The sequence below is a fragment of the Trachemys scripta genome, chromosome 18 (genome assembly GCF_013100865.1).
Source record: "Trachemys scripta elegans isolate TJP31775 chromosome 18, CAS_Tse_1.0, whole genome shotgun sequence".
NCBI classification, from domain to species: domain Eukaryota; kingdom Metazoa; phylum Chordata; order Testudines; family Emydidae; genus Trachemys; species Trachemys scripta.
Genome location: NC_048315.1, coordinates 5,261,137 through 5,283,372, shown reverse-complemented (window position 1 = coordinate 5,283,372; position 22,236 = coordinate 5,261,137). Strand labels below are relative to the sequence as shown.

General features: G+C 42.7%; 1 protein-coding gene and 1 long non-coding RNA gene across 3 annotated transcripts; both read left to right on the top strand.

The window, feature by feature from the left end:
* Nucleotides 1-246: 246 nt before the first annotated feature.
* Nucleotides 247-11,739, top strand: TUBD1 (tubulin delta 1). Of its 2 annotated transcripts, none has more exons than XM_034752809.1 (9): nt 247-434; nt 2,336-2,530; nt 3,314-3,461; nt 3,976-4,192; nt 5,262-5,493; nt 7,578-7,742; nt 8,521-8,661; nt 9,633-9,816; nt 11,391-11,739. In XM_034752809.1, the coding sequence occupies exons 2-9, from the start codon at nt 2,359-2,361 to the stop codon at nt 11,491-11,493; spliced, it is 1,362 nt and encodes a 453-aa protein (XP_034608700.1). In that variant the 5' UTR covers nt 247-434; nt 2,336-2,358; the 3' UTR covers nt 11,494-11,739. The 2 variants fall into 2 exon arrangements, with proteins under 2 accessions (XP_034608700.1, XP_034608701.1); XM_034752810.1 differs by having other exon boundaries at nt 249-434; nt 2,445-2,530.
* A 1,405-nt stretch (nt 11,740-13,144) lies between these two features.
* Nucleotides 13,145-22,129, top strand: LOC117867347. The gene is made up of 3 exons (XR_004643370.1): nt 13,145-14,841; nt 18,830-19,086; nt 21,640-22,129. It is a non-coding gene; the product is annotated as an uncharacterized LOC117867347 (long non-coding RNA).
* The last annotated feature ends 107 nt before the right edge of the window (nt 22,130-22,236 follow it).

Below are 22,236 nucleotides of genomic sequence, written 5' to 3'. Positions count from 1 at the left end.
CCGTCTACGGCGCAGGCGCGCGACCCAACCCGGTGACCGCAAGGGACCACACTGAACATGCGCAGAACGCACCATGGCGTGCGACCTCAGTTGGGGCTCGAACTGAGCATGCGCAAAGCTCGCTCGGCCGCGAGCTTTACTGGCATCGAGCATGCGCAGACTGCAGATTGAAGCTTCTCGGCTCGGTGCAGGCGTATGACGTTCACTGAAGCCTCCACCACGGATACTGTACCTGCGCACTCTGCAGCCCCCTACACCGCCTCCTGCTGGCTCAGCGCATGCGCAAACGCTCTGTGGCAAGGCGGCTCTGTACCGATGCCGGAGGGGCCAGGAGGGCTTGTTGTGATGGTAACGCCTCGCACGCTCCCTGAGGGAAGGAGTCTTGACCTGCTGGGGCAGAATCCCGGCGTGAGACCGTGAGGGGCGAGACTCAGGTACCGAGCTGGGCCCGGCGGGGAGGCGCTTGGGGCTGGGGTACGCGCCCTGTGCTGGCGCGTGTGTGTGTGTGGGGGGGAGATGAGGGTTACATGGGAAGGCGGGGATGGAGGGGGGGTACAAAGAGGCATCGCTCTCCACGGGGGAGCAGGATGGGGACCTGAGTTCGGGGGGCGCCACGTACGTGGCTGGATGAGGGGGGGCTGGGATCGGGGGGCGCCACGTACGTGGCTGGATGAGGGGGGGCTGGGATCGGGGGGCGCCACGTACGGGGGCCTGGGATCGGGGGGGCGCCATCTACAGGGCTGGATGAGGGGGGCTTGGGATGAGGGTGCCACATGCGTGGCTGGACGAGAAGGGCCTGGGATCAGGGGAAACCACGCATGTGGCTGGATGGGGGGGTACCACCTATGTGGCTGGATGGGGGGGGGTACCACCTATGTGGCTGGATGAGGGGAGCCTGGGATCGGGGTGCTAGTCCAACTCCTACTTCCTTCCCCCCACCCCCGCAAAGATAGAATACAGTCATTCTCAACATTCTTGATAGATGGATTGGGTATTAAACCAGAATTTACAGATCTAGGAGTGTAATGAGTGGTCTATGGCTGCTTTAACAGAATGATAAATACCAATTATTATAGTTTCAACTGGATGGATTATGTCAGTGTGAATGACTTCTACCTGTCAGCTTAGCTTCACAGAGTAATTCGTCTCATTGATCTAGCTTGGTTTCATCCACCCCCATTATGCATGCAAGAATCTAAATTCTCACATTTGAAATGGGATCCTGTAGATCTTTCAGCAGCAGGTGCCTCTTTGCATCTGCAAGGAAGGGACTGTTGGCAGAGTAATGCCCCAATAGGTCAAGTAGGCAATGTCAGAAAAGATTTTTTCACCCAGAGGAGAATGTGAGGCAATAATCTGTCCACGGTTGTATCCTGAACTAGCCTTTTATTTCTAAGATTTCCCACTGTTGCTACCACCAGTGCAGCTCCATCAGTGGGAGCATTAATATAATCCAGCATTTTAACTCCAGTGTCATTTAAATTTGCTGGTCTAGGCAAACTGCTAGTTTAAAATACCAGTGTCTGGTCTATATTAGAGCTTCTACTATGGCTAACAACAGTATAATTGAACCACTGGAACTGCAGAAAAAGAAGTAGACAAGCTTGCAACAACACTGAATGTCAGAAATGTCTAAGGAATGACAATAGAGTCTTCATGTGTCAGCAGAGACTTGCACGTATGAACAGATGGGGTAGCACAGTTGTACTTGAGCATTAGTCATTGTGGTTCATATTAGGCACCTTAGCCTTAAACCTGCAGTGTTTGAGGCAGTTAAATACACCTCTATCCTGATATAACGCGACCTGATATAACGCGGTAAAGCAGTGCTCCAGGGGGGCGGGGCTGCGCACTCTGGTGGATCAAAGCAAGTTCGATATAACACGGTTTCACCTATAACACGGTAAGATTTTTTGGCTCCCGAGAACAGCGTTATATCGAGGTAGAGGTGTATAGGCAGGCTTTTTGTGACATAAAAGAGAGATATAAGTACCATGGAAAATCCAATTGTTCTATTTTTTCTGTTTGTCCTGATCAGCAATTGGTGGGGACAAAATTCAACACCTGATCCCCACTCAAACACATCACAGCCCCACTGTGGCCACTGTCAAAACCCAATGATGGCCACAGCCCCTTCAGAGGAGTTTCAGCTACTAAATCCACACAGCTGCAATGTTTAAATAGTCTGGAAAACCACACAGCTGCCCTTTGTACAAGGGAAATTTCACTGCCCAACTATGCTTTTCATGGCTTATGAAACTGGTCCAAAGTCTTCCACTCTCTACAGTTTGATCAACCACAGTAAAAAGCACAATTCTATATTTTTTCTTTTTAGGATTAAATCCAAGGTGAAGGAGAATGTCAATAGTCACAGTACAGCTTGGTCAGTGTGGTAACCAGATTGGTTATGAGGTGTTTAATGCTATCTGCAATGACTTCCACAGCACACATGGACTGTGCTCCAAGAAGGAGAATGAATCCTATCAGGACGCTTGCAAGGAACGTTTCTTCAGTGAGGAGAAAACTGGAGGTACAATTTTTAAAGATTTTTTTTTTCATAGCATACTGAGCCTGTTAGAAATATATGTAGTAATAAATAATACTTTGCATTTCTACTTAAGGATGTGCTTTAGGTATATTCGTGAACTTACCATCTCAGCCCTGTTGTCATCAGCATTTAACAAATGGCAAAGCAGACACTGAGAGGGGAAGTGACTTGCTCAAGGTCACATACCAAGTCAGTGGCAGAGCTGGAACAGCTCCCTGCTGTGCTGAACCCCGATTCTGTGCCTTAATCCTAAATCCACCTTGCTCTTTCTTACAATAATAGAACCATTGCAGTGAGCTTTGTTTTTCTTGTTTTGTGCCTCTGATTGCCATCATACATTCATGAGAACTAATAAAGAGCTTTTCTAGATGAGAAACATGGTTTTTTTTCTTTCCAGATTTCTGTTTATTACACACATTAGGTAGATCAGATTAAGTACTGGGGCATGAAGCCCGTCCATTTCAAATGCTAGCTGACATGAATGGTTTCCCTACTGAGAAGGACTCCTGTCTATGTACAGTTGCAAAACACTTTGGGATAATGAAGGGTTCTATGTAAATGTAAAGCTTTGAGGGTCAAATCCCTCTCACCTTATTCTCATGTACTGCCCCCCTGAAGTTATTGGGATGATTTGCATGAATAAGAGAAGTATGATCTGGCCCTTCGTATGTTTTTATGCCCATTATGTGAACATTGTTTTCTTGTTAAAAGGTTTAAGTATGATGCAGTCTTTTTGATTTTGCATTTTTCCCCCTCTCTCTCCAGTACCTGTTGCCCGGGCTGTACTTGTTGACATGGAACCTAAAGTAATCAGTCAGACCCTCTCAATGGCTGCGAGGTCTGGCCACTGGAAATATGACCATCAGTCACACTTCTGTCAGAAACAGGGGTCTGGAAACAACTGGGCAAATGGGTATAAATGATCACCGCAAGCTTTGCTAATAATGATACAGCATGTGAATACTAAGCAACTGCCTAGATTCACAGCCATCCTCTCTTAGAAGCGGAAATGTTGCTGCTGTGAAGTAATACACTGCATGCATAACATTACTCTGATTTTACTGCTATGTAGACTGCTTGTGCTCTTTTTGCAAGGAACTGAGATTGGTATTAACAGTGAAGACCTACTATTCAGTTACAGAAAAGTGAACAAAATGTCACTTAGACATCTAACTACTTGATTTGTGGGTACAGAGTGGGAGGCTAATTTTAAAGATCAGGCTCTTAATGCAAAATAAATGGCACAACAGAAGAATTGAGGATTGTTCACTACAGGCAGCACTGGTGATATAAAGAGTTAGATAAACGGATCGACATTTTTAAAAGAAGGAAAAGCTACTTTATATGTTTGTGTGGTTGACTTTAGATGCTTTTGTTTTGCTATAAAGTAAGAGTTCTTGCTCTTTTTGCTTTCTCTTATGCTGCAGTTACTCTGTTCATGGGCCCAGGTACAGAGACGTTATCATGAACCTGGTACAGAAGGAAGCAGAGAAATGTGACCGACTCAGTGGATTTTTCACAGTAATGAGCATGGCTGGTGGCACAGGATCAGGCATGGGAGCCTTTGTGACCCAGTGCTTAAGGGATGCTTTTCCAACCTCATTTATACTCAACCAGGTTATCTGGCCATATGGAACCGGTGAGGTAAATGTTAAAGCTCCATGAGTGTTTTGCAAAATTTTTAATCGGTATTAAAAGGCCAGGCTAGTGATAACAACCCCCCACACACACACCTGCTTTACCTTCTGCTGTTACAAATAACACCTAAAATGCCTATAGCTGAGATATATTGGAGAAAGGGAGAGAATTGTTTCTTTACAGTTTATTTACTTTGTGTATTTAATATCACCTTATGTATAGTCAGTTTCATTGTTTGCCTGCAGTCAGTTGCTTTGGGTCCTTCAAAAGTGAAAACAAAACATAACTTTTAAAATGTGATTGTAAAACGGCACGTCCCAACTATGAGACTTATTTCACTAGTGCCTGAGCCTAACTTAGTACGTATAAGGCCCCCATTGCCATAGTATGTGAGCACATCACAATTTTTCTCCATGTATTTATCGTTTCAACATCTCTGTGAGGCACAGAAGTACTATTATCCCTATTTTACAGATGAGAACTGAGGCACAGAGAGTCTGTGGGCTAGTGTACACAAGAAAGGCTTTGCCAATACAGCTGTAATAGAGACACAGTTTATAACCAGCATAAGGAGATCTTTTGCCAGTATAGTTAAATTGCCTCCCCAAGCAACATGACCTATGCAGACAAAAGGACGTGGGGGCAGGGAGGGAGGTTTGCTGGCATCGCTATGTCAGACAGGGGTGTGAATTTTTTCCACACCCTGTACTGACATAGCTATTAGTGTAGACCTGGCCTAAGTGACTTGCCCAAGGTCACACAGGCAGTCTGTAGTGGAGCAGGGAATTGAAACAAGGCTCCAGTTTATTACATGGCAAGTATAATCAATACAGCATGATCCTACAGGTTCATTCTCAGTATCTTGTTATGAATGCAGCTGTGGATGATAAGATCAAGGCAGGCCTTGTTCACTATCCAAGTGGAAGCTAAAAGTATTGCTGAATTGGATGCAGGATCTTGGTAAAGGGGGAATCAGTCACTCCGTGAAGAATATCAAAAGAGGTGACATAAGTTACATAGACAAAAATTCTTAATTTGTTAACTCATCCTTGTTGATGTGTGTTTTTGTTTCAAGGTAATTGTTCAAAACTACAACTCAGTTCTGACACTCTCACACCTGTACCAGTCATCAGATGCTCTCCTTGTTCACGAAAACGATGCCATCCACAAGATCTGTGCTCAGCTAATGAATATTAAAAAGATCTCCTTCAGGGATGTAAATCAAGTAATTGCACATCAGCTGGGAAGTGTGTTCCAGCCCACTTATTCCTCAGAAGGAGCCTCCCAGTATAGCAGAAGTCCACTAGGTATCTAATTATAACAATACTTTCTGCCATCTAATGCTTTCATTTCAAGGATCTCAGAGCACTCTTCAAACAGCGAGCTAAACATCAGCCCCCCTCTGTGAGTTGGGTATTATCCCCTCTTTTAAAGATGATGAAACTGAGGCAGAAAGAGATTAAGTGACTTGCCATTGGTCATACATCAGTTTTGCAGCAGAGTTAAGAGTAGAGCTTCTGACACCCAGTCTCATGCTTTACCACCAAGTGATGCTTCCTCTTTCCAAGAGGCTGGTATCAGCCTGGGACTAATGTACATTTTAGGTGAAACCATGTGCAAGTCAGTGGTTTTGTTTCGAGTTTTGGGGTTAGTTTAGAACTATATGCAAACTGAAACCAGATAAAAAGGCTCGCAGAAAAAGCTGCAAACCAAAATTAGAGTATTATGCTGCTCTTGTTAGTGATAAGACAGGTCTGTGATGTGTGTCATCCTGAAACGAGAGAATTAATTTATCTATAGTGCCAAGATTTGTGGTTGCTACCCAGATTTTCCACTTTGGCATTTGCCCATTGGTCCCTGCAACAATAGACTCTGAGTGCAGCCAGACAAATGCAGAGGAGGGTTTATTATTTTCTATACTCCATGTCAGACAGAAATGCGGGGGGTGGGGGGAGAGAAGAACAGGCTGTTTGTGTCTACATCCTTATGGGTGATAAGGAACACAGGGTCATTCCCTCTGTTGTTCCTGTTTCTGTGTATTTATTTATGGTGCATCTTCATTGTTTTACCCTTTTGCTATACAACCTTTACCATGAAGAAGGGGAAAACAAATTTCAGTGGTCTAATGAAACATGATTAAATGTCATAAGACCATTAGACTTGCCATATTGGTTCAGAGTAGCAGTCTGCCTCGTCCAGTATCTTTTCGCCAACAGTGGTCATTACCAGATGTTTTTAGAGGGAGGCGGAAGAAACACCCTAGCGCAGCGGTTCTCAAACTTCATTGCACCGTGACTATCTTCTGACAACAAAAATTACTACACAACCTCAGGAGCGGGGACCAAAGACTGAGCCTGCCTGAGCTCCACTGCCCCGGCCGGGCGGGACCAAAGCTGAAGCCCAAGGGCTTCTGCCCTGCGTGGTGGGGCTCTGGCTTCGGCTTCAGCCCCTGGCGGTGGGGCTTGGACTTCAGACTTGTTGGTGCCCAGGGCCAACACCAGCCTTGGTGATCCCATAAAAATGGGGTCATGAACCACTTTGGAGTCTCGACCCACAGTTTGAGAACTGCTGCTCTAGTAGCCATGGAATAACCTGCCCCTAGGGGAGATTTCTTCCTAACCCACATCAGTTAGTAGCAGGTTTTTGCCCTGACTCATGAGCATTTATATCCCCTCTGAATAATTATCCCATTTGATGTAACTGAGTTACTTATTGTCTCTCTCTCTCTCTCTATATATATATATATATATATTCAATTTTTAAAAATGTGTCTCATAGAAGCACTACTTTTTTAGTTTTAATTTTGTCCATTTCGGTGTCATGTCATATCCTCATGGTCTTGTATTACGAGAGAGTAAATAAGAGCATTAGTTTACCTTGTCTATCCTATTTGTTATTTTGTATAGTTCTACCATGTCTCTGCTCTAAATAGTCCCAATCGCATACACAATGGGCTTTCTGCCTCTAATCATTCTCGTTGTTTTTCTTTAAACTCCTTTGATTTTAGCTCTCTCTCTGAGATACGTTCACTGGAACTGATTTATACTTTGACCTAACAAGAGCATTATAATACTATCACTGTTTTCCATCCCATTCTTTATATATTCCAGCATATTTGCTTTTTTTGACCCTACTAAACAAGGAGCAGATTTTTTTCCCAGTGATTGATCTGTGACCTCTCCAGAGTGCTAACATGCCAATATAGACCCCAGCAAAGCGTATGAGTTTTTCATATTGTTCACTGGGATGTGTATGACTTGCACTTATCTACTCTCCATGTTGCCCCTTCATCTTGTGTCATTAGGTCCCCATGAAATTCCTCACTATTGTCTCTCATAGACTAGCCTAAATATTATTTGGGCAGTCATGGCAGCTGTTTTTTGATTCTCAGGAGACTTAATGGAGTCTTTAGTTCCCCATCCTGAATTCAAGATGTTGGGTCTTCGTAACATACCGCAGATGTCCGAGAACTCCCTGGCATACAGCACATTTACTTGGCCTGGGCTCATCAAACATCTAAGACAGATGCTTATTGCTAATGCTAAAATGGAAGAAGGTAAGAGGTGTGTGCACACCCTGGAAATCAGTCACTCTTTCAACATAAGTTTCTACACGTGGAATAAGGTTTATTGCCTTTGAGAAGTCACTGGCTAGCTTTAACCAGTTCAGAAAGAAGTAGCCCCCTTCATCTAGACATCCCCATATACCCACCAGCTCTTTCAACTAATAACACTGCTGCCATAAGACCTTCCAGTTCATCCCTGCTTTAGCTCCCAGACCTCTCAACTAAATATAAATATTAAGAATATGTAAAACAAAACATTTGGGGATTTACTTCCATGATTCACTTGGAACAGCTCTTGGATTCCTAGTGCTACTTTTGTTTTTTATTACACTTTAATCCTTCCACTTTTACCTAGACAGGCGGTGAACTGAAATATGGCTTCCAATTAAGAGGTAAGGTGCCAGGAAGGCACAAGAATGGTGAACTATTTATTGTGGACATTTCCTCTGTGGTAGGAATAGTGACTGCAGTGGGAGATTTCCCTCCATAAGACCTGCAGGTTGAGCTCCATTATCATCTAAGAGTCACATAACTGCTGCCTGATCAGTGAGTGGAGCCTATGTGCTATGGCACACCCTTGGCCAGACGTCCAGTGCCAGGTACTGAATAGCACTAGCACTAGACTGGCTCCAAGTAGCCTGCAGTACCTTTTTCTGAATGCAGCCATATTTCACATCAGGAAGATAGGAACTGAAAAACGTAAATTAATTAAGCACATCACACAATTGAAATATGGATTTTAGTTTGTTTCAAAAACTTCTGTTTCTAGGTATCGATTGGCAGGTGCGACCACCATTGCCAGGGCATCCTGTCCCCCCAAAAGCCTCTCCAAATAAGGCACTACATTTTAACACCTCCATCGCCAACCTGGTTGTCCTGCGAGGAAAAGATGTGCAAAGCGTTGATCTAGGTGAGAAAAAATACACAGTACATTAGTTATTCCTTCTTCCGTCTCCCACTGTTTTCATTGTAACAGTCACTGGCGAAAGTGACAAAAGCCGAAGGCTGCATACTTTAAAGATTAAGGTCAACATTCTCTCTGCAAACACATTCTAATGCCCAAGGCTGTGTTATGCAGTCATGAAGGACTCCTATATTTACATACGTAGACGCTACACTGGCAGTATCTATCAGGGCTTCCTAAAGCAACTTGCAGGAAAGGAGAGGTACGATCAGACTGTAAAATTAAATTCTATCTGTGTGATAGGATTCATTGCTATAGTATACTGCTACCTGGAAAGATACTGAGCCGCTACAGGAGTGGGAGACATCATAGCTTGCTTATCACAGAGCACTGAAGCAGTGCCGGGGTACTTTTATATCCTGCCCTCACCACATTGTGTGGGAAAGAACCAGTTTGAACAGTTACACTTTTACTAGGCCCATCAGGTGGAAATATTGCTTGGAAGTCTGACTTGATTTGCCAAGCAGCAGCTGAGGCTTTAGAGAACTGGTGGAACAGAGATACATGGATGACTTACTGCAGCTGTTTTTATTTTCAGCTCAGGGTCTTGTGAGATCACCCACCTCATTCTACACCACTCCCAAAGCCCCAGCTTCTAATTATTAGCTGGGACACAGCGGACATGAGAACAAATTACAGTTTTCCTTTCCACTTATGTTGGTTTGTGAGGTTGAATGGGCAGTAGCTGCAGGAGCTCCGTGTTGCCCTGCCAGGCACAGAACCAGTCATAAACTATCCTTTTTCAGGGTCACTTTTTAGTCTCCATATTCATGCAGTAGATTTAAAGCAGAGGTTCAGAGTTCTAGCGTACAATACTCAGTGTAACACGCTGATTGGAAAATTCTAGTTGAACCTATAAAGAAAATCACTTGGTAAAACTTCATTAGTCAGAAAAGACTGCCATATTCCCATTGCAGGAGGTTTCAGAGATCCAGCATTGTATACATCCTGGCTAAACCCTCAAGAGGCCTTTACTATATGGAAAACACCAAGAGCCTTTAACAAGTATGAAAAATCTGCTTCTTTGGTCAGCAACAGCCAGTTCCTGCTGAAGCTTATGGACAACATTGTGGGGAAAGCTTGGAATATGTTTGCTTCCAAGTAAGTGAAAATAAGACTTTTCATTTAGACTTTTCAGTGTTTTCATTGGAAGTAAATAGTTGCAAACACACATCTCAGTTTAAAATGCTTCACAGATCATTCTGATTTGGGATAAAAAGGTGTCCCTTAACAGTAAAAGAAACAGTGATACCTTCATTACAGAGTGTGTGTAAATATGGCAGTAGTTTTCCAAATAATGTTCTTGGGAGATTGGGGTATAGAAGCCTCTGCGTCACAGATTCAAATCCAAGCCAGGCTGTAAGTGAGTGCAAGTTGCTGATCAACCCTGCTGTAAAATATGAGCACAATACATACATATAGGAGTACATCCATTCCTGCAAAGAGGAGGAACAAAGCTCCCACTGATCAAAACAACTTAAGAGGAACCGGTGCTGCGTGGCTGATTTCCTAGAACATTGAACCAAATTCATTTCAGAGAAAACTTGCCAGAACAAATTTTTTTTTGCAGGGCACTCAAAGACAGTAACGCTAAGTCCGGCCAGTGGCTATTCCCTTACCTTTGTTAAATGGTGGGTGGCCTGGAACCATTTCTCCATGGCACAATTGCCTTTTTCCCCCCAGCAGTCTCTGCAGAGGAACTTGAATGATCATGGAGGCTGTTACGTCGATTCTGGAGGAACCAACTCTAGGGTTGAGGCACCGTGGCAGAGCGGTGCAGGGCAGCTTGCACTACCTATGTAGTATCGGTTCGGTAAATAGGACCATTTCCAGTGTAGTCAAGTTGGCACTTTCACCAGCACTAAAAAACCCCCAGAGTTACTTGTTTTCGAATGGATAGTCTGGAATGGACGAATAGATACAAACTCTTTTACTGATCACACGGTTTCTAGGTTGTACCCAGACTTGCTGCTCATTCCAGGAAACAGTAAGATTCCTGGCTTGGTTCAAAAACATTTTGGGCGTTGCTATGTTTATAAAGGCTCTGACCCCTGAGGTTTACTTTTCCTTAAAACCAGACTTTAACTCAAAGAATAATGGCCTCTTTTATTTCATCTCATGAGGCCAAGATTATTGGGCGTCAGAGGGCAAATGTCCAGTAAATGTGGGAATTAGCCACACGATCTGTGTGAAGAAGAGCTGAATGGTTTTGTTCCTAAATTTATCATCTGTTAAACTCATGCAACAAACAGCAGTTTTAAGTTTGTCCCGCAAAGACTACTTGACACTTTGCTCATCATAAATGAGTAAACTGCTACCTCCAAGTCCAATAATTGCTTTTAGTGGCTCTGCTGAGATTCAGAAACAAGCCAGAAAATGCTCTTTGTATTTCCCCAAAAGCCAGCCATTTAACCTGAAATTGTATTGTTCCTTTAAAGCAGCATACCTGAGGCTATAAACACTATTAGAACTGGATTATGTTGTACTATCCAGTATGAATTACACAATAAGAGTCCAAACAAACGATTCAGTTCTGGTTTATAGGGGTGGAAACAGCTCATTACAACCAGCTCAGTCTGATGCTGTACTAGGTGTCAGATTTTTAGGGACCGATGATTTGTAAATGTTTTGCTGTCTAGTTCTCGGTTTTTTACCCAAACTCTTTGCCCCCTCAGAGCTTATGTTCACCAGTACACTAAGTTTGGGATCGAAGAGGAGGACTTTCTGGACGGCTTCACAACTCTGGAACAGGTTATCTCTAGTTATGCCAGCCTTTGATTTTTCAACTACTTACAAACAGGGCTTTGTCAGAGGGAGTACACACTGAAAGGCTTTCTGTGTCAGCTTCCCCAAGTTGAAGTGGCTAAGGGAGGTACAGGAGTGTAAATGCTCTTTTTGTTGTTGATGGAATAGTAATCTACGTCAGGACTGAATATATTCCTTGTCTCCCATACAAACAAGTGTATTTTGTATATAATGAATTTATACATCGAATATTTAATAAAAGTTTTATTTTTCAGTACATTCTCCTTAATTTACTCTGATTTGAAGCCCCCTAACTTCTACTCCTCCTCCCCCTGGCCATGCATATTTTTCCTGAAGAATTTCCATAGCCTGAATTTTTTTTCAGGTTGAAATCTAGCGTCTGAATTAATATTAACTGTCATGGTATAGTAGGACTGAAGGATGCTGTTAGTTACAGTACTAATACAATTTGATCTTTCACTTTAAACTTTACATTCTAATACTTAGCCTGAGTGTGTTTTACCAATAGCCACCAAAATACCCATTATCAAAGTAGTACTAATAAAAATAGCTAAGCATAATTTACCATTACTTATTTGCTAATATTCACTAAGGCCCCATTTGCGGTGCAGCAAGTTGGTGTTCAATTCTGTGGCACCCCCCCCCCGATCACTGTGGCACTCCAGTATGACAGACTGGAGATTCTGCAGCATCTTTATTTAAAGTTTTTTTTTTTCTTTTTTAAATTGAGGTTCTTAATTCATATGAAAATGAATGATAAAGTTACTCTAAGGAGACTTTGCTGATTATGGTAAATTCCATTTATTTTCTGCTGTCTCTATATTGGCCAATGTGCCACATTTAGGTTATCAGTCTTTATGGTTCAGAATTAACAATCCCTTGAGAAGAACCGAGCAGTTCAGCTGTCTCAGCTACTGTTGCAGATTGAGGGATTCACGGCAACCATTTAGATCTGGGCTCTGTTTATAACATTTTTTTCTTTCCACAATGAGGGCAGAAGTAGCTTTGATAAATGAAAGATTCTAGAGCAAGGTCATGCTGCAGATTCCACAGACGCAGGGCCCTCCTGGAATGTTGGGTAACTTCAAAAATCCCCCTTAGAAATGTGTTGGACTTTAGACTGAGTTTTCCACAACCACAAGGTGGTGCCATTGTCAAGCTAGAGCCTCCAAATGTTCACCCTGTGAACTAATTAAATAGGAAAGCTGCTGCAATCGCGTGCAGGGTACAGCGGCAGCACATACACTGGAATTAGGGCAGATTTATGACCTTTCAGCCCTGGTTGTTCCTTGTTTTGTTTTTTGTTTTCCTTGTTGCACAAGATAGGAGGTGGAAGGTTTTCATATGGTAAAATATTACACTGGGAAAGACAGATGTATTTCTTTTGTACTAAATCACAAACTTCCTCCTCCTTTGCTGACTGGAGCCATTTTCATTTTGTTGTTTCCTTTGTATTTCTTATCCTCTGTTTTTTTACCTACATACACCAGGTTCTTCATTACAAATAGCCCCCCTTTCAGTGGTCACACCATAAAATTCAATCTCGAGAACTCTTCCCTTAAGATAGTTCAGTAGATTCATACAATAAACTTTCCCTTAGGTCCTGATTGCCTTGTAGTCCAATTAATATGTGAGCAAGCGCGCGCGCGCACACACACACACACACTCTCTCTCTAAATAGCTGACTATTGAGTTTAAATATAGAAAGGTTGACCTGTTTTAGACACACCCTTGAACTCTCTCTTCCCTCACTCCCTAGGGAGAGTTTTTGGTTTTTCAGCATGGTTATAGAGTTATTTTAGGTCCAGAAAATATCTTTCACATGAAGTCTAATGTAGGGGCAGCCCCAGATGCAGAAGTGATCTTGTGACTCACCTGGACCATAGATTAACTTGCAAAGTGCCTGCTGTCATCCTGTTTCCCCTTACTGCCTTCACTGGTTTACACACCTCTGCATTCTTCAGGTTTAGCCTGGGAACAGTAGTACTGAGACCCGCTGGGAGCAGCTGTTCTGGTAGTTCTGGCCTTTCAGGAAGAAGGAACTGGTAGAGTTCATGAGTCTTCTTGCTGAGGGTTGAATAAGTGAGTAACTGATTGTTACGAGACTGAGCCAGTACTGGGGCTAAATTCACTATTGCTGGAATACCACGGTAGCTAATTGTTGAACCCGTGTTAGCCGTTTCAGGGAAAGCCCCAATGATTCTGGCAAACATGGGGCTAGCTGCTGGGGCATTGAGGTTGAACTCTAAGACAGACACATCTTTCCCCAGCCTCTTCCCAGTAAAGGAGAAAATTCCGCTGGCTGTTGACAACATGAAGACTATTAGGCTCATCCCTTATTTTGTGTGAACTAGGAGTGAATTCGGAGACTGATCTTAATTCCTTTCTGTTATGCACTAAAACTAGCTCTGTAAATAATATTAATGCTAGAGTTTCATATCTGGATTTAGGGAATTTTACAGCTGAAGCCTTAACATTTCATGGGATGGCAGCCCTGGATTTGTTGTTGCAGTAGTAGTAAACCTACCACTACTGTTCTCACACTAATGCACTTACATTTTTTTCTGTCCAAGAGATGTCACAACATTGCATCATAGGATTTTTCCTCCAGAGACCTAGCAAGGAATCCAATCAAACTCATCCTCTCTCACTTGCTTTTTCTTAGCCAGTCTTTACTTAGCCACTCTGGTTCCTGCTTTAAGGCCCATTCAACTCCCCCTGAAGTCAGTGAAAAGACACCCATCATTCTAATAGCCAAGCATGTTCTTGAAACAAGCTTAGAGGCTAATAATTGTTTTTACACTGATTTTTTCCAAGTTGTTTTGGGGATTTTTAAATTAGAATTTCTTGATAAAGAAAAATACTTCTCTGTAAAAATGACTTTGTTGTTTCCTAGCTGCTGGGTTGCTAACTTGAATAAAAAGGTTTGTTTGGTGGGTTTGTTTTGTTTTTAAACCCTTCTTGAAAGTCTCACTTGCTTATTTTTACTCAAGAGACTGGAACTTCTTCAGAAGGAAAGATTGCACAAGAGGTTAAGATAAACACCACAAACTATTCAAGGAACAAAGGGTCAGGAAAAGACAATACAGAGAACGGAATCTTTTCCCCTCTTGTTAGCAACATAGCAGGAATTCTTTTGCCTCAGTGTTTTAAAAGAGCACTGCTGAAGTATCAGAAAAAGAAGTCATTCTCCTATCAGAGCTGACAATACGTAACCAAGAAATTTGATGGCTGAAGACTGGAAGTTCCAGGAACACATGACCCAACCTATAGTTCTTGAGAACATGGTGAAACAAGATAAAATCTTTAGCAGATAAACCTCCTTGGAATCAGAGAGAGATCTTGCTGCTACATCAACAAGTAAGCAGATATTCCTTACTGCATGAGTGTCATCCCTTTGTTTCTCTTCTGCATGCTTATTATTCCGAGCATGGACGTAACTGATCCATTTTGTCTGTGGAATTTGACTTGACAATTTTTCAATTTCAGAATTAAGAGATTGTTGCTAGAATCAGGAAATGTAACAGCCATCTAAGGTGTGATTTCAGTGCCGGGGAAAAAGCAGGAAATTCCAAATACAGGTAGAAAGGAAGAGCTGCAATTACAGCGAATCAGCGATGATTGAAAAACAAAGAGGACAGATTCAGTAGCTCAAAGGCAGAGCAGAACCCACCTATTAATCTTTGCTTTATGAGGATGCCTGACAAAACTTGCTCACAAATAGGATTCAGGGCAAAACATTGCCAATTCCAGCAAGGAACACACCTCTTTGCAGTAACATGACAGGATGGCACCCAGTGACCAAAATAACAAACGTTCAGAAAACAAGTTTCATGCCAGCAAAAATGGCCTTGAGGCTGTGAGAAAAATTTGAGGGGAGAATGGAAGTGTAAGCTTTTGCAGCAGCAGTCACATTATTTTCATTGCTTAGCACAAGAAATTGATAATTGGTTGGGATCCTGTTTCATCTCTAGGCTACTTCCTCTCAGGCTGTTCTTTAGCAGGGACAGTGACTCTGGATTCAGCACCCTCGTCCCATTCCAAAATGGACCTACTCTTCTGGCATGCCGCATGGCCCCTCTATTTCCCCAGGGCCTTTGGGAAGAGTGGGCTGAGAGTTAGCGGAGCGGGATGACGTGTGATTTTTATTATTGTTTGAAATTATTAGTCGAGCAGCCTCGGCAGTCCCCCTTTTTATTTTACTGTGAAGATTAATTATGTACGGTAAACCAGAACCTTGGACGGGGCCTTTAACCTGAATGTAATTAAATAAAATAAGTGGCTTGATTCAGCAGTCCCCACAAGCTTATTAACTGAAGGCCTCATTCTAGGAGTCATGGACAAGTATCCACATCGCAGAAACTACCAGAGCTGACACTGTTACAATAGATCTATTGGAAAGAGGCCAAGGAATGGAGCATAATGCCTGCACTACTCATTTGCCCAGTGCCCCTCCACATGAATGTTGAGGCAGACTGATTGATTGGCAGAAGGTAGCTTCTGCTGAGGCTGAGTGTTGCTGACCTATTTGGTGAATAAGGGAACTTTACTTTGGTCCTATCAGTCGGGTGCTTTTCAGCAGCACCAAAAATTCACCTGTTAAAAGCAGAATGAAAGCATGAAATTGTTTGAGGGAGTGACAAAGCCTTGAAGTGGACATAATCTACCTGGCTATCTGTATACATTCATCCACAAGAGAACCTCCGTAGTGGAGTATTGCAGAAGGTGTAGTCTGCACAACTTGACTGTGTTGGGCCTTGAATGCAGAGGATAATTTAGTGAAAGCAGTTACAGATCAAGGAGAGCAATTAGTTAACCAGGAAGAAGGAAGCAATGTGTTACAATCAGCTAATGAAACTCAGATACAAGGAGCCTGAGTATTAGTTTTTATAAAATCCAGTGTAGCTGGAAGAAGTCTTATGAAACCAGGCATCAAATTCATGAAAGAAAGCACACTCACAAGTCAAAGGCGGTGTTCTAGAGAGGTCCGTGAGTTTTGGATACCACTTTAAAAACGTCCTGTCCAAAGTTAACAACAACTCATCTGGGATCCGTAAGTCAAGGCCTGAATATGAAAATCAGCTAGTCAGTGCAATAGCCACATTTGAAATAATACATGGAACTGATTTTTGAGATATAAATATATTAAAGAAATTGAGCATGAGCTGGTGCCTTTCCCAAACTGCTCAAAGCACAGTCCATACACAGCCTTAGCAACACAACAAAGTTCAGTGTCAGGCTCCTTTCCGGATTTGGCTGCTCCTAAGATTCGACTCCAGGTTCGCTCTGCCTACATGCCCCCCATGGCTCAGTCCAGCACTGCAGCTGTAGAGAGTCTCCTTTTTAGATCAGATTAGATTATCACAATACCCCCTTCTGGCTTTATAATCCTCTAGACAGCCATTTCCCCTATATCTGGGTGGGGTAATGAGTCACCAGGCTTAGTGAGTCAGCACAGCCCATTTAACCCTTCCCCAGCAGGCTACATAGCTGCAAAAAGGGTGTGGTGTTTCAAGCAGCCTGTTACATGGAGGAAAGCGTAAATGATGAAAATAGGATCTGAGATAATCATCGAGTTTACAGAAACTGCCCCAGTTTAATGAAACAGGAGACACAGACAACCTTGTGAAGTTGCGATGGGAACAGGTATTGCAGATGCTCCAGCGTTATTGAGCTAGTGGTTTGAGCATTGGCCTGCTAACCCAGGGTTGTGAGTTCAATCCTTGAGGGGGCCATTTAGGGATCTGGGGCAAAACTCTGTCTGGGGATTGGCCTGCTTTGAGTAGGGGGTTGGACTAGATGACCTCCTGAGGTCCCTTCCAACCCTGATATTCTGTGATTCTAACAAATGGAAGAGGTAGCCTGAACTTAACTCCATAGTCCTGTCAAAGCTGAGGGATTCTAGACAGTGATTCCTCCTTCAGAGAGAGTAATTAACGTAAAACAAAACCGCAGGCGGCTGTATGTACATCTAGTTCAAAATGCTGCTTGATCTTCTAAACCTTATTCGTTTAAGTGGGGCTTACTCACAGAAGGAGTTCCTCTTAAGTCAATGGGACCATTCATGTGAGTTAGGGTTACAGGAATAGGCCTGCTTAAAAAAAAAAGTTAAGTTGTATCACAAGATATAAACAGACAGCAGAAAAAAAAGCGATAAAGGTTTCTTGGGCCTCCGCTAGCCTAAAATTCCTTGTGTATAAGATACTGACTTTGATGAGTGGTAGAATTAACTAGAAGAACAAACTAGTTAATGATTCAAAAATACAAAATACAGCAGAAAGCTGCTTTAAATCATCACACACCAGATACTGACAGTTTCTTGTTTGAACCTCACTTGCTCTTCAAGAGTTTTTGTTCCATATTTACATGCATCAGGAAACACAAACTCTATTCTATTGATATATTATTTGCACATTTAAAGGTGTAAATTCTATTCTGTGGTTGCCTCTAAATATTTCTTTATACATATTAGATTACATGCACAGTATAGTGTTTATACACAGATTCACAAAAATACACTTCATCTGCTTGAGAATGGTGTAATTGTGGTCAGATGGCATGATTTAATTTGATCTTTTGCCCAGCAAACTTCAATATGTAATAGATCATTTTGTGGAGCATGTAAGCAGTACACCGCCAGAGGAGCCAAGTGGAAAGCAGCCCTTCTCCCACACACCACAGAAGGTGTAATAAAATACTGACTCTTTGTATTTTGTGTTTGGCAAAGGGAGCTGCAGAATCATTATAACACTCTGAGTAAGTAGGGTGAGACTTGGGCAATCGTTCAGAGCCACTGCTCTCCAAACCGGTCAGTACAGTATCTGAGCTCAAGAATACACAGCCGAGTTACACGCAACATCACTCATTGCTGGACTATCATTGTCATTTGTATCTTGCAACTCGCAAGGGAAAAACCAGTGGGGTTTTCCCACTCTCTGGGCAGTTCAAGCTTCCAGTTCTGCCTATGTTGTAACTGCTACATTATCTAGAAAGTGACTATATTACTCAGTAATTCAACAGCGTAAGGTAACAACTTCTCGTTTCTTTACTGGATTTTAGGTGAAAAACCAGAATGCTAATATATGCAATTGATTTATGTAAATTCAACTAAACATCCTTATCCCAAAAGGAAATATTTGATTCTTCTGCACCTGCTAAGTCTGAATATTTCCACTGAGTTCTGTTACACACAAGGCCGGGTAGTTCCCTTCATCAATCCAGTATTTTCATTTCAGAGTATTGTTGTATATAAAAAGAATTTGACCCAAGGTCTACTGCTGTATTTTTAATGGTCTGGTGATATTCTGATGACATTACAAACGATGGCCCCAATCTTACTTCCACACAGGTAGACTTCTGGGCCTGAGCTGAGCCATGCTGAAGTCAAAAGGGCTCCGTCGAGGCCGAGGTCACTGAGCCAAGGGGCTGCTCAGACAGAGGCAGTCATTGGGACCTAGGAGAGCAAAGTACACAACAGAAAATAATGCCAGGAAAACCATAGAAAAAATGCAGTTATAATCCCTGGGAAAAAGCTGAAATTATGGCTCTTGTAAAATAATAGCTAGCTCTTCTCATCTGTACATCTCCAAGCACTTTACAAAGGAGGTCAGTATCTCTATCACCATTTTACAGAAATAAATGATTGGTGGGGGGAGGAAAAGAAGCAGCACAAGACTGGCTTGCGAGGCCCGGATTGCAAACCTGTTACTGGTGTATGAAGTTGGACAACTCACTGACCCTCATTATGTCTTAATTTCCCCATTTGTAAAGCAGGGGGTAACACTCACCTTTGCAGAGCACTTGGTCATTATGGACCAAACACCTGGCAAGTGCAAAGCATTATCATGGACTTCTGGGCAACAAAAATAAGTGTTGCGATACAGATTGTAAGATCGCTCTCCACCAAGAAAGCCAGGGGCTTTTATCATCTTGAGTCAAATCCTGAAGTCCTTACTCCAGGCAAAAATGTCACTGAAGGTCACAGAGTTTTGCTCAAGTATGAACTGCAGGGATTTGGCCCATTGAATAGTGACTGAAAGCTAAGCAATTCCAGTTTTCATTTAGCCTCTCTTGAAGCTTCGCCTGCAGCCAACGCCCTTCCCAGAACCAGGCCTAAAGCAGGCCTCCATAAAAGGGCCTGGGAAATGTTCACACTACGGCTTCACCTAAAAACACTGCAGCCATTTGTGGGCGCTAGTCGCCGTCTTCTAACTCCTGACAACAGCAGCTGTATTGGTCAATAGTCAATGTAGTGTGTGTATATATGGTAATTACACGGGCAATTCAGCCCTATATAAAATGCTTAGGGGAGGTACCAGATTAAAGATCACCTGCTGCACCAACGAATGCTGATTCTAAGCAAGGCTGCTTAGATAAGCATTCCCCCCCCTTTTTTTTATTTTTCATTGACCTTTTTAGGCGAAGCTGTGAGTAATAAACTGGCTCTGGATTTCTTTAGAATTCATCTCTTCCTGTGGCTCGTTTCCCCACCTGGAGTCCCTCTTATGCAATATATAAAATAAGTTCCATAGCAACCAGTGGTGATGTCGCAAGCAAAGGTCAATAGGACTTAGATGAGGAATAAGCAGCAGGAAACAAGCCTCTGAAACCAAGAGGCTGTTTTTATGCAAATATCTTCAGTAATAAGGACCCAGAGGAAGGGAAAGGCTGAGAATGACTGACATGGAGACGGAATGGTTTTTGGCACAGAGAGAGCAACGTCCCCTCAGGTCAGAGTCAGTGGCAGAGATGGGAATAGAACCCAGGTTCCCAGCACTGCACCATAGCTGTAATGGTTAGTTCTAGGGGAGCATTTCACTGGGGGGAGGTTATTTGGGTAATGCTGCATTAATAGGGGAAATGTAGTAGGTGATCTAGTAGCCTTTTCCCTGCCCTAGTTGCTTTGTTTGTAATACCACGTGAGTGGGCAGTTTTTGGTTACTGACTGTGGAAAATACTAATTCTGTACAGACACCTCCATAGGATCACGGCTGCTCAGATACACCTAGTAAGTTGTCCACATTTGCAATAATTTGACTATTGTCACTTTTTCTCTAGAGCAATTGATGAAGCCCAATTCTCTGCTCAGGGAAAGCACCTGAAGAGGCAATAGCATAATTAGTGGTTACCCCATTCCACTGTGGAGGCTGGGGCCTACACAGAATGTGGCTTAAGGAATCCTGGAGTCCTGGGACAGCCCAGGGCCAGACCTTGGGAAAAGCACTTGAGTGAGAACGATTCCATGGACAAGTCTTGCTAATAAAGCAGCAGGCTTATTCCTGACAGAGTCCCTATCACTGTAGAGCAGCAAGGCCCTTGGCAATTTGACAAATGTTCAGCTACAGTATAGTGTGCTGCTTACAGCACAGACTTCTAGGCGGTCTTAAAACCAATTTAACAGATAAATCGCCACCAAAAAGTGTTTATATAACTGGGATCTCAAAAACTTTGTTTAGATCCATGGCTACGTCTTCTCTCTAAATATAGCAGTTTACAGACTGGTATAAAGCTCCATGCAGTAACAATGTCTGAAAGCAACACACTCTGTCAAGGCAAAGGGAAGGGGACAAACGGTTTAACTAACGGGGGGATTTTTAGTATGACTGTCTAGGTGAAACACCTCAATACCACTGGCCCAAAGATCGGAACTAACATGTCTTGCATACACTGAGGGCAGGTTGGGGGCCATTAAGAGAATGGTGTGGTTGTAGGGGAGTTTATCAAAACAGGGAACAATACACTGAAATGACAAGACCTGCCTCTTTCCTTTCAGTTGGAAACGGCAGGTAACACGCTCGTTAAGAACTGCTTGGGCAACCTAGTTCATATTTCTCAGGAAGTTACAGGAACAACAATTAAACCCAAGTGTCACTCCCCTGAAATGCTGATTCATTTGTAGTAAGTTGTTTATATTTAATATCTTGTGTAAGTGATGTTTAGAGAACGCTGCCCTTTGGTTTTAATGTTAACGTGTTCACAGTTCTTAGTCATTCAGCGAATGATAAGAATCATGCATAGTAAAGACCAGTGTTAGCTTAAAACAGACTAAACTAAGGTTCAGGCCAATTAACTATATTTAAAAAAAAAATCTATTTACATGTTTAGATTCATTTTAGAGCATTAAAACTTCAGAGCCCTTTCTTTTTTTTTTTCCAACAGTTCACCAGCTGCACAGCACAAGCAGTGAGCGGGCTGAATGACTTCACAGCTAAAAAGCCTGTTTAGTCTGAATTAACACAGATAAATGCACAACATTTTGACTGCAATAACATTTTGCTGAGTATGCAGCAATAAGACTATTCCAGACTCTTGACTTCATACTGCATGCTTTGTTACTTGAAATACAATACAAGCACCAGGATGAAGCTACACCCACTTTATGACTGTAGTTTTGATTAAGCAGTTTTTGTGTTTGGGCAGCATCCGAAATATTAGGTCTGGGGTTTTCAGAAGAACGTAAATTCAATGGCAGTTGGGCAGCTAATACCCTTAGGCTCCTTTGAAAACTCCAGCCTACGTTACATCCTCTTCTTTCATCCCCCAAAACAAGTCTAGCAAAATGCGTTGCTTGGTTGCCTTTAATAAAGCTTTTTTTCATGGGCATTTTCACCAACCGTGTGGCACAGTAAAAAGTGAAGTGGGTGAAAGAGGAAGGAATGCATTGTTGGCATACTGTGCACTCCAGCTCTTCCGTTAGAGGAGCGCACTGCAGCAGGCTCAAATACGTTTTGCATGATCACATTTAAAATGAGCCCG

Coding starts and splice junctions, on each gene's coding strand:
- TUBD1 (XM_034752809.1), top strand. CDS start 2,359: ATGTCAATAGTCACAGTACAGCTTGGTCAGTGTGGTAACCAGATTGGT. Junction 4,193..5,261: donor GGCCATATGGAACCGGTGAG/GTAAATGTTAAA, acceptor TTTTGTTTCAAG/GTAATTGTTCAAAACTACAA. Junction 7,743..8,520: donor TAATGCTAAAATGGAAGAAG/GTAAGAGGTGTG, acceptor TTCTGTTTCTAG/GTATCGATTGGCAGGTGCGA.